The following is a 17,346-nucleotide window of genomic DNA, read 5'->3' as shown; positions in this document are numbered from 1 at the left end:
CTTTACCATGAAAAACAACTCGATAATCTGCACCATCATCATCTGAGTCCTCATCGTCGCCACGCTGGCTCTGATCGTCGGTATCTGACTCATCAACGACTTGTTTGGCAGGGCTTTCTATTCGACGTGGAAGATCTATTGGACATGGTTTGCTATTTACTAAATCAACGGCCATAAGTTACTGGGTTTTGTGGGATTTTCTAGTCTATTTATTTCTCTTTTTCTGGTTAACCCGTTAAATACTTTTTATATATGATAGATAGATGTGACAAATGGGGAGTATTTGATGGTTTTCCCCTGTTGATCTGAATTTCAAACGTGCAAGGAAGTTGGAGTTGGGTAAGATTGACCGAATTCATGAATCAGAGACTGACCAATCAAAATGGTCTTACGCTCCGGACGATCAGCGAAAAACCACCCACTTGAAGTACCCAAGTCTGAACAAGTTGGTCACCGCATACAAGTCGTTGCAAAGATTGACTTTTAAATGCAGAGATTGACTTTGCATTTGAAAGTTTGTATCTTTGCACCACCTATCAATATACAACGTCGAAAAACTTTTCTTTACCAGTAGCGTCAACATCTGCGACCTTGAGCTGGGCCTTTTTCTTCAGGAAAAGTTGTGTACCACATGCATGGGCGACAAAGCCGACAAGTAAGCAAGAGTGATGTGCACACTAGCTAAGCACTTTGTACCCATCAAGTCAATTAATCTTGTCGCGCAAACTAGCATCTGGTTCTTCTGCCGGCCCAGCAAAAGAGATGCTACTAATTAAACACACTTTCTGAATCAGCAAGTGAGTATAGTTCAAGTGGCAATTATGGGGTAGGGTTTGATGTTCTCTTTATTCTTTCGGTTAGAGAGAGAAAGGGTTTGACAACCTGGGAAGTTAGACTGATGCTTGAAAACTCAGTGGAATTACGTCTGCTCTTCCATGCATCCATTACATAAAAACGAATGTAGCTAGTGCTGACCTAAACAAAAGGAAAGATGAAACGTCCATATTAGTGAGATGCTTCGGTACACACACTGTGCTCTAGGATCTTGATCTCCTAGCTAGAGGGCAGGTAGGAGTATATTAATTTGATATGTAGTGATTTGAACGCTCTTATATTTCTTGACAGAGGGAGTACTTCCAACGCCACCAGCTAATTCATTGGAGTACTGGCTAGCTGCTCTTCCGAATTTTCTCTTTGCTCTTTTGACTTTGTGCAGAGGAGCTTATTCGGGGGCACGAACCCAACCCAGGTCCTGTCCGTTGTCCAACAGTATAAAACATACCCGGGGTAAAAAAAAATTGAAGGTTGGAAATGTATCTTCAACAACTCGAGCACTCCTGAGCAAGTTGAAGGACGGCAGAGATCTCTTGGAGTCCGGATCGGACGGCCCTGACCGAGCGAGCAGGGAGAGCGCAGCGCCTCTCAGAGGCGGCCGAGGATCTGCACTCTGCAAAGAAGAGTTGTATGCAGCTCTGGTCAGACAAATCTCGAATGTTCCTCCATTCTTCTCTCTGCGAGGCACGTACGTACTCCCACTGTACTGTACGTGCAAGTTTTGTCAACGAAACCAGCCCACTTGGAGGGACGCCCAGGTCCCGGGCAAGTCGGTCACCAACGCACATGCGCACAGGATCGAGACGCGATCTTCTTCAGTCAAGTCATTTTCCGACGTTCAAACTAGACCCCGATTAGAATTATGTTTTCCTAGAGTCCCACGGGCCCCTCAAACAGTGTCTACGATGCACGCGTCAGCCAGTCATTCATTCAGAATCATCAACGCTGAAGCTTGATTACATGACGCCCATCCATGTGGATTTGCCACGCAACTTCAGCGTCCATCCGTGGCCTAATCCATGGTCATCAGTCAGCTACAGATTCAGGTCAGTCAGGGAGGGAGGGACGGACGGACGGACAGTGAGTACCGTACTAGACTCCGACTTGAGAGGCAGAGAATTTGCTTACGGGATGCGAAATCCACAAAGATCTTCCGTGATGTTAATTGGCGGCGGCACGCATGCTGATCGCAAGTAAACTCTACGGAAATTTCCGCACGGAGTCTTGTGGCCAGGAGAATGCATGCATGCCGTCTACTCCTACAACTGAATTATAATTAAATCCAGAATGTTGGGCGAAGAAATCGACGTCCGGGCTGGCGGCGTTTCCCTCTAATTCGGTTCTTTCGTTTTCACTAATAAATTTTCGCGGCATTGGACTGTTGCATAGTACACTGCACCACTGACGGGTCACCGGTCAACTTCGCCTGATTCTTTTTCTTTTTTTGCGGCAAAACTTGGCCTGATTCACTTCCACGGAGGCTCTACCAGTCGATCAGATTAATTACTACTAACTTTCATCTAATAAGTTTCAAGATCTTGAGCGCATTGAGCGATATATCGCAGCATGCATAGGATCGACTACAGCATACATATGTCTTCTCCAAGTTGACTTTGCATTTTAAAAGTCCGAATCTTCGAGTGTATTTTCTACGAGTCCGAATCTTCGACTACAGCACCAATATAATATACATACATACATGGCACCATCTTCGAGTGTATTTTCTACGTACTTGTAGCGTCGCCGTCCATGACGCTTGAGCTGGGGCGTTAGGAAAAGATCTGCACTTTTTTCTCCAAAAGGTCGACACATGCTGCATGATAGGCAGGCGCACTTTGAACCTTGCACATCCCTTTCATGCAACCGGTGGACTTTGTGAAGAGGCGAGTAGTTGGCCAGGATCAAAATTAGAAATTCTAGGACGAAGTTTGACATCCGTGTGTTTGTTTTATATATATTTTTTCTGCGGGTGACATTCTTGTAGTGTGTAGTCGTGTAGATGCTGGAATACGCCGGGAAATTTCGCATGTCGTACTTCGATCGGGTATGGAATGCGTACAGCTTAACAACTGACGTGAAGCAAGCTCGCTAGTGACCTAAAATTCTCATATTTGGGGTAATCTATATATCTTGTCTCCCAGAGGGTAGGTTTTTCTCGATGAAGTCCTAGAGGTAGGTACTTTCATGGTATATTGTACTGTTAATTATCCAACAAGACGGGCCAATTAACAGAACTACCTGCTACCATCCAAATCCGGGGCTTGACAAAGCAAACCGTATACGTATAAAGTACTCCAGAAGATTCTGTCTGTATAGCTGCTCTTAAAATTTGACCCTGAGCAACTCGACAAACGTCTTCAACGGGGCGGGGCAGGAATGCACCCCAGCAAAGTCGTGGCCATGGTCGGTGCTTGCCCCACGTCCCGTGTACACACTACGTAAATGTACACCGCGGTCATCCCATCTTTTGTAAACAATGCTTGTGGTACATATTTTCAACAGCGAAGAACATGATTCCTCTTTGAACCTGGTAAAAAATTCATGCACGGGAGGAGCAGAGTCAATCGACCCGCAGACACTAGCTAGCTAGATCAAAGGAGAGGGATTAAAAGAAGACGAGAGCTCCGAGCTTTTCACCATGGGTTTGCTTTCTACTCCTCGCCGACCTCCATTTGCATTCTCTGGACCGGTTCCTGCGCTGCCACGTAGCTGTCGAACGTACACGTACGTGGCCCACCTCCCGCATACAAGTCAAAGTCAAGAGTCGAGTGGTTTTCTTTTGAAGAGCAACGTCGCCGTACGCCACCGCAAAACCAAAACCAAATCCATCGATCGCGCGAGGTTCCACTTCCATCGCCGGTACCATCCACGTCGCCTATAAAGCGACCGCGGCCGGCGCCGCTAGAGGGTACTGATCGTTCACGCATCGCAAAGCTTCTTCTTCCCAAGTTGCAACTTGCAAGGCCATGGTGCGCGCGCTCTCGCCTTCTTCCCTCGTCGGCCCGGCCTCGTTCTTCTACGCTCTGCTGCTGCTCGTAGTGTCCGCGCTCGTCGGGCCGCTGCAGGTGGCGACAGCGCAGAGCATGGCGGCGCCGGTGCCGGTCCGCGTCGGGGTGATCCTGGACTGGGCGACCAAGGCGTCGTCGGCGGTGTCGCTGAGGCGGCGGACCGGCATTCAGATGGCGGTGGAGGACTACTACGCGGCGCACCCGGGCTCGGCCACCAGGGTGGAGCTCCACTTCGGGGACTCCAAAGGGGACGTCGTCGGCGCAGCTTCCGCCGGTAAGCTCCCTAGTGGCTTCTCTTATTTTCGTCTTTCGCTTCATGAATCTATGCAAGCTCGTACGCTAGCTACAGTCTACGATAACACTTGCAAACGCAAGCTTGCCGTCTCGACATTAGCTCTCTAGCTTGGCCTTTTTTAGTCCCTCACCGACGGCTGCTGCGCCACCGTGCAGTTCGAGCAGTCTCGTCCGTGGGACACGAACCACTAACTGTTCCGTGGTGCGAACCGCGCAGTTCGCGGCGCCGGCCGAGCTCTCATGGCTGCGCGGCGCACCCTGCCGGGCTTGGCCACCAGGCACCGCCGGACTCCGCCAGAGACGTCCCCGGCTTCGCGCGCTTCCGCTGCTAGCTAGTTAGTTAACCTCTCTCTCGCTCACCGCGTACGCTACCATCAGAGTTCATTACGCCAGCTGCTTTCTCTAATTAACCTCTTGATTCCGCATGCTCGTCTGGAAATTAGCACCATCTCTTTTGTCTTGCCCTACCCACTGGGGGCTGAAGACTGTGCAGCTCCCGCCGTCTGTGGTACACGAGCCACTAGCTAGCTGTTCTGTGGTGCCGCCGGATGCGGCGCCTCTCACGGCCGGCTGCCGGTCCGCCAGCCAGCCTAGAATTGTCGTCTTGCATGGACATCCATCGTGGCCGGCCCTGTCGCCATTTTGTCCAGCTCCTCGATCACGATCGTCAACACAAGGACGACGACGAGGACGCACGGGGATCCAAATTAACAACTTCCACATCTCCAACGAACTGCGTTGGAACCCCAACTAATCCATCCCACATGGCATAAACCGCCGTTTTTAACCGTGACCGGTGGACTCAAAGTGCAGATATTCGCTACTTCTGTCAGGCTTGGGTTCGTGCGTGCCTGTCAGCCCGTGCTATTAAGCTTAAAAATTCTTGGCTGCTCAGGGCCGATCATTGGGCACTTGGACTGGTGTGGTCTGATTAGTCTACGCGCGCGGTCTGCTTCTTCACCGCGTACGTACGTACGCATGCACGTGCTAGCGCGCGAGTCGGTCAAGCTTCATGGCTCATGTGGTTGTAGCTAGATTGGTTGGGGACGACAGTCGACGACAAGGGCATAGATAGATGCCACAAATCTTTATATCCGTTCTGCAACGCATCGCAACCACTCCCCTAAATGCATGGGATCCAAGTTTCAACCGGTGTGACGGGCACCATGTGGACGTACGTGCATCATCCATGTCGGGTCAGCAACGTTGAACGGCCAGTCCAAAATTAGCACTCTTGAAAATTCTTACTATACGCTATAGTACTTTGGCCTCATGCTCTCGTCATCGTCTCAGTCCAGGGGCGAGCCGGGCGGGACGAGCAGGGGCCTCCCCCCCCCCCCCCCCCCCAACGATAGACAGTTTTAGACAATTTAGTAGGAGCATGAGTAATTATCAATGAGATTAGACCAATATACGTACTCGGCCCCCCCTATACTCGAATCTTGGCTCCGCCACTGATGTAGTCCAAGCTAGCACTAGTAGCTAGCATGTGTGTCGTCTGCTCTGGTCTGGGAGACGACTCGCTTTCAACTTCCTTATCAAAGTCTCGGGCAGAAAGATGGCCGCTAGCTTGTTAATTTGGCCGACGAAAGTGACTCGACAGCTTCTAATAGATCTTTCACGACAGGAAAATCGAATGTTCATTAATTTACGAACCATCCCTACATGTTCTCTGGTGCAACCCCAGTCATCTTTGGTACATGAACCACTGTAGATGGCTTGTTAATTTGGTCGATGATATTGACTGCTCAGCTTCTATAGATCTTCCATCGCAACAGAATCGTCGGGTGTTCGTTAATTCACACTTATAGGATGTTTACTTTTGCTCCCACGAAAAAGAAAGAATGTTTACTTTGTTCCCTCAAACAAAACAATGTTTAGTATTGTTTAAAAATAATAATGTTTCCTTTGTTGAGAGAAACTAACTAAATCATTTTTCTCGCCTTTTGTTTACAAAACTTAACATCATTTTTCTCTCCTATATAGTTTGGGCTCCTTAAAAGTTTCTAATGGTTCAGATTTTATAGGGCCGAAAGAGTACCATGGGCCTAAAAATCCTCTTCTTTGTTGTTGTTGCAGCGCTGGACCTGATCAAGAACGCGCAGGTGCAGGCCATCATCGGGCCCAAGACATCAGCGGAGGCGGAGTTCGTCGCCCAACTCGGCAGCCGCGCCCACGTCCCCGTGCTCTCCTACTCCGCCACCTCCCCGTCCCTCTCCCCGGCGCAGACGCCCTACTTCGTGCGCACCGCCGCCAAAGACTCCTTGCAGGCCACCCCCGTCGCCGCTATCCTAGCACACTTTGGGTGGCGCGCGGCCGTCGTCCTGCACGAGGACTCGCCCTACGGCACCGGCATCCTCCCGGCGCTCGCCGACGCGCTCCAGAGCGTCGACAGCGCGGCCATCGTGGAACGCGTGGCCGTGCCGAGCGGCGCGCACGACGACGCCCTCGACGCGCTGCTCTACCGCCTCAAGGCGATGCCGACGCGCGTGTTCGTCGTGCACGCCAATTTCCGCCTGGCGACGCGGCTCTTCCGGCGAGCGGAGGAGGCCGGGATGATGTCCGATGGCTACGCCTGGGTCGTCACAGATGGCGTCGGTGGCTTGGTGGACAGGATCAGCCCCGAGGACATCGACGCCATGCAAGGCGTCGTCAGCCTCCGGCCCCACGTCGAGCTCACGAGCCAGGTGAAGAACTTCTCGGCGCGGTTCAGGGCGAGGTTCCGGCGGGACAACCCGGCCTCCGACGACGACGTGATCAATGATCCGACCGTGACGAGGCTCTGGTCATACGACACGGCGTGGGCGATCGCCACGGCAGCCGAGGCGGCCAGTGTCCCCGGCCGGGCATTTCAGACGCCGCAGCGTAGCAGGGCCCTTACAGACCTGGACCGGCTCGGCGTGTCGGCCACCGGGGCAGCGCTTCTCAGAGCGGTGCTCAACACAACGTTCGACGGGATGGCCGGCAGGTTCAAGCTTGTGGACGGGCAGCTGCAGGTGGCGGCATACGAGGTCGTGAACATCATCGGGAACGGCGCGAGGACGGTGGGGTTTTGGACGCCGGAGTCCGGCATCTTGCGAGACCTGAATGTTGACCGCGCCAAGGTTGAGCGAAAGCTGAAACCCATTCTCTGGCCGGGCGAGGCGCTGTCCCAGCCGAGAGGCTGGACGGAATCGCCGAACGGACGGGTGCTCAATGTCGCCGTACCGATGAAGAACGGGTTCAAGCAGTTCGTGGACGTCGTCGGGGAGAAGAACTCGACGACGCCGAAGGTCACTGGGTATTGCATCGACGTGTTCGAAGCGGTGATGAAGAACCTGCCGTACCCGGTGAACTACCAGTACGTGCCGTTCCCCGACAGCCCGGACTCCTACGAGATGCTGGTGGACCAGGTGAGCGGCGGGGAGGCAGACATTGCGGTGGGGGACGTGACGATCACGGCGAGCAGGATGCACGAGGCGGACTTCACCATGCCGTTCACGGAGTCCGGGTGGGCGATGGTGGTGGCGACGCGGCCGGACACGAGCGCCAGCATGTGGATCTTCCTGCAGCCGCTCACCACCAGCCTCTGGCTCACCAGCCTCGCCTTCTTCTGCTTCACCGGCTTCGTGGTGTGGGTCATCGAGCACCGCGTCAACCCGGAGTTCCGCGGCACGCCGTCGCAGCAGTTCGGCCTCATCTTCTACTTCGCCTTCTCAACGCTCGTCTTCGCACACAGTAAGCTACTCCCTCCGTCCCATAAGCTACCCGGAGTACTTACTAACCATCTCATCATCTCAATTCTGCAGAGTTCTTGAAGAATATCAATCACCAAATTAATCAATCTTGATGTTTTAATTTTCAGAGGAGAAGCTGGAGAGCAACCTGTCGAGATTTGTGGTGATCATATGGGTGTTCGTGGTGCTGATCCTGACGTCGAGCTACACGGCGAGCCTGACGTCGATGCTGACGGTCCAGCAGCTCCGGCCAACCGTGACCGACGTGAAGGAGCTGCAGAGGCGCGGCCAGTTCATCGGGTACCAGGAGGGGAGCTTCATCGAGCCCTTACTCACGAAGATGGGCTTCGACGAGAGGAAGATGAAGAAGTACAGCACGTTGGAGCAGTACGCCGACGCGCTGTCCAAGGGCTCGGCGAACGGCGGCGTGGACGCGGTGTTCGACGAGATCCCGTACCTGAAGCTGTTCCTGTCGCAGCACTGCGACGGGTACATGCAGGTGGGGCCCGTGTACAAGACGGACGGCTTCGGGTTCGTGTTCCCGAGGGGGTCGCCCATGGTGGGGGACGTGTCGCGGGAGATCCTGAGGCTGGCGGAGGGCGACCAGATGGCGCGCATCGAGAAGGCGTGGTTCGGCGAGCCCGGCACGTGCCGGGACGCGCTGGGCGGCATCGGCGGCGGCGGCGGCTCGTCGAACCTCAGCTTCCGGAGCTTCGGCGGGCTGTTCCTCATCACCGGCGTCGTCTCCAGCCTCATGCTGCTGCTTTACGTCGCCATCTTCATGTACCGCGAGCGCGACGAGCTCCGGGAGGCGGAGGCGGCGGCGAAGGCCGAGGCCGGCTCCGGGAGCGTGCCCGTGCGGAAGCTGCGCGTATTGCTGCAGCACTACGACAAGAGGGACCTCAAGTCCCCGACCTTCAGGACGTGGAACGACGACTCCGTCAGGAACGGCAGTGACTACGCGAGCAGGACGCCGAGATGGAGCGGCGGCGACGCGGGCCTGACGCCGAGGGCCGGTGGGGAAGAACACGGCATGGGAGGGGCGAGCCCGCTGAGCGTGGACGTCAGCTCGGAGATGAATGCTGGCTCTTCGCCGGAGGGGACGCCGGCGTCGGAGATCAGTGAGTCATTCGAGCAGAGGATAGACGGGGCAGCAGCCTCCGTGGAAATGGCAAGGTCAAATGCCTCTCAACTGCAGTAAGAGTAGAAGCATTTCCATGAGGAATGCCAGTATAGGAGTCCTAGTCTTGTGGCACTAATTGTACTTTGGCCAGAAAATCGTTTTGTATTCTTCTTCTAGTGAACATTAGGGAATTCAAAGGAAAGAAGTTCTCTGATGTTATAACTGTACATAGTAAAAAGAACACAATTTGGTTGTACACATAGCTAAAAGCAAAAGGTTTGTATTACCTCCATCCTAAAATTCGTGTCTTAGATTTGTCTAGATACATAACACTAAAACATGACTACTTAGATTTGTCTAGATACATAACACTAAAACATGACTAGATATATCCGTATCTAGACAACTCTAGGAACATGACCAGATATATCTGTATCTAGAAAGACAAGAACTTTAGGACGAAGGGAGTATTTGACATCAGACAAAGGAACGTTTCGGAGGGAAAAGAGTTGTTGGATTGAACACAAAGCATAATAACTTGATCTTACATGGTGGTTTTCATCTGGTTGTATACCAGAGACAAGAAATAATACAAATCAAGTTCAAATTGTTTTCCCCCGCAAAAAAAAGGAACTAGGATACAACATAACTTATATATATGATACAACAGTACATGGTGGCGCATTGTGCTCCTGCCATGACTCGACCATGGCATGGTAAAGGCCAATAAATATTGCATCATCTTCTCTGCAGCTGAGCCATCTCTACGATTCTAGCTCCAGCTGCTCCTAAACTGTACATAGCCTACCGATCTAGAGTGTAACCCTGAGATGGCATGGTAATTGCATGGTTAGGGAGCTATCAGGGTGCAACTGATGTCGGCGGACAACCAGAAAATGGACTTTCCGGAATCAATACCTGATTGACATAGGGAAATCTCATGAATCCCCGTTTATCATCCGGGAATGATAGGGAACCTTGTTTATTTCCACGATTGTCGACTGGTCCTGGATGAGTGGTTGTTTCCATGGCTCACCATCCATTTGAACATATGCTCGATCCCACTCGCCTCCCCTCATTTCAAACTTGATAGCTGCAGCCTAAGAGAATGCAATATTTTTGGACAGAAGTTCATCGTAAGTTACTGAAGAAATGATACCCAAATAGATCAATCCTGTGACAGGAAAATCAATGCAAAATTAGGGCACGTACCTGAGCAATGTGCTTTGCTTTGATAAGCTCAGCCATAACGAATGAAGCATGCCAACCTTCTTTCAGACCAAATATTTCAATCAAACCGTCGTCTGAATGAGCTTCAACAAAACCTTTCTGGAATGAGGGGGGAAAAGACACATCATTTGCATAGAACAAACAGAGCCCATTTGTGTAACCCCACCCAATGCTGAACTCTAGCTAGTAGCTACCACTTGTTCTAAAAGCATACGTCAGCGATGACAGAACATGTAATGCTCACTTGCTGTCTATTTATCCCATTTGGCAACTTCAACGTTAGCTATAAACCCCATATCGAACTGATGATACATGCAATGCGCATGGGCAAGCTCAGCTACCAACCTTTTCAAGATAATCCGGTTTAAGATCACCCCATGGATGCTTTCCACTGGCGTAGTTGTCCAGATTTAAGACCACTATGGATCTAACACTGCAATATTAACAGATGATAATAAATGTGAGCTCAATTTCAGTGATATACAATATAAGTCTTGGTACAGCAAATTTGAAGGACAATCATCAAGAGTAACCAAGTAAGCTCGAACACTTCTCCAATAAGATGGTCACAACATGTCCGTGTACCATCTGTTCTGTGGTGATACACTTCCAAGGTTCACAACAGAGTATTACTAATACACATTGCAAATGGAGTTCCAATAAGATAGTCACAATATGATCGTCTACCATCTGTTTGGTGGTGATACACTTCCAGGGTTCACAACAGAAAACAGTATTACTAATACACATTGCAAATGGAGTTCCAAAAACATTGAAAACAGTATGCCACTGACACAACCAACCGATAATAGTTATGTAGTATATGACAAGCATCACACGATATTTTCGAATAATTATTTACTTATTACGTATTTCGGACAGGCCTGACATTGGCAATATCATACATTTTTCTATGGTTAAAGGTAAGGCCCAAGAAATGGGAAGGCCGCTGCTAAGACAGTCATCAAATATATTATTATTATGCAAAATATAGGTTATTTAATTATTATATGCAGACAAAAATCCATTTCGTCACTGAGAAAGATACAAAATCTAGATAACTACCGAACCCACAGATGTAGTTTCTGTGCCAATTTAAATATTTTCAGACAAAAATTGTAAACGGTCTACCAGCCATCACGTGTCAGCATTTCACGTTATCTGCATAGCAATGATCACTGGGTTCGTATAAATAGGGTGAGCTACTCGATTTTCTGACATCCCAATGATCATAGATATCTAAATATCTTTTCCGACTTTGACAGAAATCTATGACTTGCCTTGAAGGCATTTGAATTTGCTCCCATTCAGAACAATTGGCCCTTTTAATGTAAAGCCGCAAAATGTTCCGAAGTCCCCTGCATCAACAAAGCATTCTGTCAGCCTTGGATAGATGATTGAGACGAATGCCCCAAACAAAGGAAAAAGAAGAATATCTTAGCACCGTTGCAATTTATTTATGAACCATAAAAAAATGGAGATAAAGAATAAAAACAGTGGGTTACTGGCATTGCATAGTACAACCTCCTTCCGGAATTAACTGTCTCTGAAATGAGTGTATCTAGACGCGTGTAGATACACTCATTTCAGCAACATAGTTCAGGACGGAGGGAGTACTTAGCAAGTTAGCATAGTGGAACTTGAATCCAAATCCTCGTATGTTAACCAAGATAGTACTATAGTCTGGACTCCTGCTATTTTTTTAGAGATTCTGAGGGTCGAATTTCATAATTACCCCCAAACCATGATTGTGTGTCTCAAGGATGGATCAAAATGAAGGAACTATTTGATACTTCAAAATTCAGACTTCATTTTAAAGTACATGAAAAGGCAGGTTATTTACCTTAGCTGAGGACTTGCTGTACAAGGGGTACAGAACCATCCCTGCGTGCAGCTATATCCAGCATAAATCAACTGCATATAACACGTATTACTAAAACAGTCACCTAGAGGTCACAGAACAGCATAACATATAATTCTAAGGTACCAGATAACTATGCTACAGAAAATGAAAAGGAGCCTTTGAAGCCAGTTTCTTTCTTTATTCAGAAGTTACATATTCTAGAAGAACTTGCAGAATCACATCCAGCTTATCTATCAAGTATACAGCTGGATCTACATAATAATAATATGGGAGAACTTGGTTGCATGAGTTCTTTTGTATGTGTGCAACATCACGTGATCTATCAGTCTGCCATACTTACATCCTACTGATAGAAGACAATTAACTAATGAAGATGTTGCTAACCAGCACATTATGAATGCTAAGCTCCTCACCAAAAGAGTTCAGTAAATTACTGTGGGCTTCGAAAAATATCACACTTCACAATGACATACATGAAAACTTTAAACCACTACATATTACACCATTAAAGAAGTTCTTTCCGCACCTTATTTGCAACTGGTCCTTGAGCAAGATATGGCTTTTCATCTCGTAGATGGTGGAAGCCATATGCAACTTGGGCATCCATCCCTGTTCAAAATAAATGGCACACTTAACAATGAATCAAGGCTCTAACAAACTGTAATAAAGAATAAACCATATAATTTAGCAAAAAATCATTGATCTGGTACATTCATATCTTGTGGTTTCAGTTGTAGTCTTACAACTTTGTATTATCAGAGTGTGTGCAGTTTTAGATTATATATTTCACATCAAACTTCCAGATACTGAAGAATATTCAGTCATTCAAAATTTCAAATTAAGGTTTAGCGCACAAAAAAATCTTAGGCAACCCTAAACACCTAGGAACTGGAGAGAAAAATAGATATTACATGTATTATCCAGTTAGTCTGAATATAAAACCTCTCAAGTAGATGTAGATCACCATGTAAAGATCATGAGAAATAACAGAATTAGCTAAGGAAAGAAAGTAGATGAAGTAACAAAGTAATACCAATGCTAAGGTAGTTGTAGAATACTCCTTTATAGCAAGAAGCCTTTTCGGTTAACTCACTGCCACTTGCCTGCACCAAATTACACAAGGTCTTTAGCAAATACATAAGCACTTGCACACTCACTGAGAAAGACAAAATATAGGAGGGATCGTAGTATTTTTCAAGCAGAGTTGACAATCGACAGACGAAAATAAGATGCCGGAACAATCCATCAAACTATTCAGAGAAACAAATTGTAACAAGCATTTGAAATAGCAAGTATGACAGGCAGCCATGCAGAGTCAAAGAATGGCACACATTCGAAGTTACTATGCATAACTTAGCAGTAACTAAAAGTCTTTTCCTAGGTAAGTAAGGGATTCCTGTATGCAACTTGGATTTTCAGAATTGACTTGAATATTTCTTAAAAATGCGAAGTTTAGGCTATCTTTGATCATTTAGGTGCAGATAACAAACAATATAATGCAGAGTTCATCTTACAACTCGCTTTCGAAAAAGAACTACCTCAACAATAGTTTTTTATGTTATCATTGCAATCTTAACAAATGTTTAAAACAATGTTCTTAAGTGGAGAAGAGATCTAACGATGGTAGAAGAGCATGCTACCGAGTGTATAGATTTGAGCTAAAGTCTGTTTTCTATTTCAGGGTGTGATTTCCAGGTAAATTCATAGTCAAGACCTTGCTGAACTCCAGCTGATCAGCAGGTTCCGCTTTCTTAAGTGCATGTGGCAACTCTGTTATTTCTCCCTCTGGCATCCTAATCACAGCCTGCCAACTGCAAAAACAGATGAATAGTGTATATGCAATTATTAGAAGAAACATCTAGAGTTAAGCCTCTTCACGATGTACACATCTTACACATTTGGAGATAATAAATATGGCAGATAGATGCTGGGCTTATGTAGATTGACGATTTTCTTTCCGCCATCAGGAAATACATTCCAGATAGGTATATGATAAGTTTTACTCGGCAGTGCAAAATGTGTTCCTCAAATAGAGCTGAATACGCATAGGTGAATAAAGAGAGAAATAACTCTCGAGCAATGATCTCACATTCTCACCTGTCAAGATGGACGACCGAAGCAGACACTGCCTTGTTGAGATATCGCTTTACAGCTGAACGCCAACCAAAGGGAAAAGAGCCACCCTGTGCTTGAGTTGATTAGCATTTTCAATTGAAAACAAAGAACTTAAATAGAACAGTGTCATCGCATATCGGCCCTTACCCATCCAAATGATCTAGCAAGGTCGTTTCCTGTCCCAAGTGGAATGATTCCTGTGGGAGGAACTGGTTCCCTTTTTGACTTATTAAGTTCTTGGAGACATCCAAGTACCCAACCAACAGTGCCATCACCTCCAGCAACCTGTCAGAAAGAACTAGTGCAAGGATGTTACGCAAAGTAGTTGGAAAACTGCGACATACAAGGAAAGCATGTGGACACCTAAATGGTGGAGCAGAAACCTCTCATGAGCTAAGATATAAGCTCACTTATCGAATAGTTTCTAACAGTAAATAACAAAGCTAACATGCAGCGAACCCTTAAGAGCTTCTGACATGTACAATATCCTTACTGAAGCCCATCAAGCACGTACCATAATCCTCAAATTTGCACGGATGTCCTTTGCACAGTTATCACCTTGATCAGCCAACCTCTCCAAACAGCCCAAACCATAGCGAACAAAATCAGAAGGCTTCACAACAGAAAGATCGAAGACCTGAACAAAAATGATTCCATCAGCAAGTACTATATACAGTCCATGGTTTTCCAGAGCAAACAACAGAATAAGAAACTAGAATTTCCAAAAGACATGCTGTGGCTTCTGAGTGCACAAAATTATCCAGAATTGGCGTTACAAGCGAGTCCTAAACAGTTAGCATGTCTTGACAACCACAATAACATGTTGTGTGAGTTTTCCAAGCCCTTAAAGACCATAAAGTTCCACAGAACTGCGCCATATCCATAGTTGTTTACGGCCCTAGCTTCTATCAGTTCTGACCCTTTTACACCACATAATGACATCAGTGCCCAATCCTCACAAGCCAACCTCCAGTTTCACATGTTGATCCACAGCTAACTCGGGTAGAAGCCAGTACTTCCATGTTGATTAATAATCATCAACACGAAACAATGTCAGTGACTATCACCAAATGGCTCTGCATGTGGCTCTGTCTTCTGTTACAAGAAAATATTAAGCTACAAAATATAGACAGACTCAATTCATTACATTACTCTCACTCCTGTCACCTGCACAATCATCCTCCCTCCTTCCCCACCTAACACCTACCGTCCTAGTTCTTTTCCTTCACCTCATCGCCTCTTCTAGAACCACATGTGGGAGTGAGACACGGTCTGATGGAGCCTTCACAGCAGCCTGCGGTATACGCGTTTATTATGCATTTATCATCCAACCATAATGGTCAGATATCCGTCCTCATCCCTACTCCCCCAACCCCTCGTGGTAGTACCAATTAAGTGCATAGCTATCTAGGTGGTTCGACCTTAGGAGTATCAGGCAGAACTCGGAAATAAGGGGAACAAAAAGGTTAGTACAATGCCTCATATGGGGCATGACGATCATCTCAACACATACTAGGCAACCAGAGATTCCGGTCGCGTCACACCATCCTCATCAGATCACAAGACGCGGAGCCCCTCTCGTCCTTGGTTTCACGGTAGTAGCATTTGTACCATCGAAGTACCACCGGAACAGAATCCATTAATCCCAGCCGAACGGGGGTGTATTACCTCGCACTAAATCATACTAGTAGCGGTATCTCTAAACCAATTCGCTGCCGGATTCCACACGTCCGGAGAAGAAAAATCTGCTGCGGAGTAACAAGTAGTAGTGCAGTAACGGCCGTCACGAAATCAAAGCGAGGGGGAAAGAAACGCCAGAAGTGGGGGGGAGCACGTGAATCGCGAGGTCATCACCCACCTGCTCCTTGCTGATGAGCTCGTGGAGCCGCACCTTGAGCTCGGGCCCGTGGCGCCCGCCGCTCTTGGAGTTGACGAACACGACCATCGGCGTCACCACCTCCAGCCCGTCCTCCTCCTCCGCGCCCCCCACCGCCTCGTCCCTCGCCGCCGCGGCGGCCGCCACGCCGGCGGCCTCGTCCTTCTCGGCGACGGCGGCGGCGACGGCCCTCCGCGCGTAGAGCGGCATGACGACGCGGCGCCGCAGCTCGGCCTTGTCGACGTCGCGGCCCCACACCCCGCACGCGCGGACCGACTCCCAGATCGACACCCGCGCCGACGGCGCCGTCGGCGGCGCGGAGTGGGGCGTGTGGACTGCGTCGCCGTTGCCGGCCATCTCCACCTCCGCCTCCGCCCGCTCCATCGCCGCGCCTCCCGCCGCCGGGGAAAGGAAAAGGCAACGGTGTGTGTCACAGCTAGCAGCTGCCGAATTGGCACCGGTGGAGCTGGATGAATTGGGGAAAGAAAGAAGAGAGGAGGAGCGCTGAGCCCAGCGCCGACTTTATTATTGGTTGCTGACGGGTGCTGTGTCTATGCGGGCAGGGAATAAAGTTTTTGTTGATGCGGGGGGAGGCTGATTAGGTGGACTGGGACGACTGGTGCTCGCTCTCTCCCGCTGTGCGGAGCGCGTCTTCGGACTGGAGCATTTACGTCTTTTCGTTACAGGGGAGGAATTTACTTTTCTTGACGCGGTGAAAGGGACGCGCATCGCATGGCTGGCGTTTTCGTCGAATTTTCCTGTAGCGTATAGGAGTTAATGGTAGTGCTCCACAGATGGTTCTCAAGTCAAAAACTCTTTCTAGAGGGTTTTGATGTTTAATTATTTCATATATTTGACCTAAGTACTAATGTTGGAAATATGTGACATCCGACAGCAACACGCAAATTTTCTCCCGCATCCGACCACGGGCACGGATGTGAGAGGACGCCATCCAACTCCAGCCACATACATTTTAATCCGCATTTTAACTAACCGAACGAAATTCATGCAAACCGACCGATATTCATCAAAGTGCGGATAGAAAATACCACAAATCATTCATACATAACATGCAAGTTAGGCCTAGTACAACAACGGTCTCAAATTCAACTAGATCCTGGATGTCCAACAAGTTTTTCATGAACGGATCATGTCGTCCCACACATACTCTCCCTTCAGTTTCATCCAACAGTGTGTGCTCGTGATGGCCATCCCTCTATGGTACACCACGGCAGCGCGTGCGGGCTACATATAATGTGTAGACCTACATTGAGTGAATGAATCAA

General features: G+C 48.5%; 2 protein-coding genes across 2 annotated transcripts; one reads left to right on the top strand and one right to left on the bottom strand.

Annotated features, from left to right (window-relative positions):
* Positions 1–3,670: 3,670 nt before the first annotated feature.
* LOC123145825 (glutamate receptor 2.8) lies at positions 3,671–9,189 on the top strand. The gene is made up of 3 exons (XM_044565324.1): positions 3,671–4,116; positions 6,216–7,853; positions 7,981–9,189. Exons 1-3 carry the CDS (start codon positions 3,801–3,803, stop codon positions 9,051–9,053), a joined length of 3,027 nt encoding a protein of 1,008 aa, XP_044421259.1. The 5' UTR covers positions 3,671–3,800; the 3' UTR covers positions 9,054–9,189.
* Positions 9,190–9,467: 278 nt separating this feature from the next.
* On the bottom strand, positions 9,468–16,661 carry LOC123145826 (diacylglycerol kinase 3). The gene is made up of 13 exons (XM_044565325.1): positions 16,043–16,661; positions 14,699–14,821; positions 14,332–14,469; positions 14,167–14,252; positions 13,784–13,880; positions 13,103–13,172; positions 12,596–12,678; positions 12,049–12,119; positions 11,486–11,563; positions 10,551–10,638; positions 10,188–10,304; positions 9,894–10,075; positions 9,468–9,800 (listed from the first exon to the last, which is right to left on the bottom strand). Exons 1-12 carry the CDS (start codon positions 16,442–16,444, stop codon positions 9,914–9,916), a joined length of 1,515 nt encoding a protein of 504 aa, XP_044421260.1. The 5' UTR covers positions 16,445–16,661; the 3' UTR covers positions 9,468–9,800; positions 9,894–9,913.
* Between the last annotated feature and the right edge of the window lie 685 nt (positions 16,662–17,346).

This window comes from Triticum aestivum, chromosome 6D (assembly GCF_018294505.1).
Source record: "Triticum aestivum cultivar Chinese Spring chromosome 6D, IWGSC CS RefSeq v2.1, whole genome shotgun sequence".
Taxonomy (NCBI): Eukaryota; Viridiplantae; Streptophyta; class Magnoliopsida; order Poales; family Poaceae; genus Triticum; species Triticum aestivum.
The sequence above is the reverse complement of the archived record's forward strand: the minus strand, read 5'-3'. Positions and strand labels throughout refer to the sequence as shown.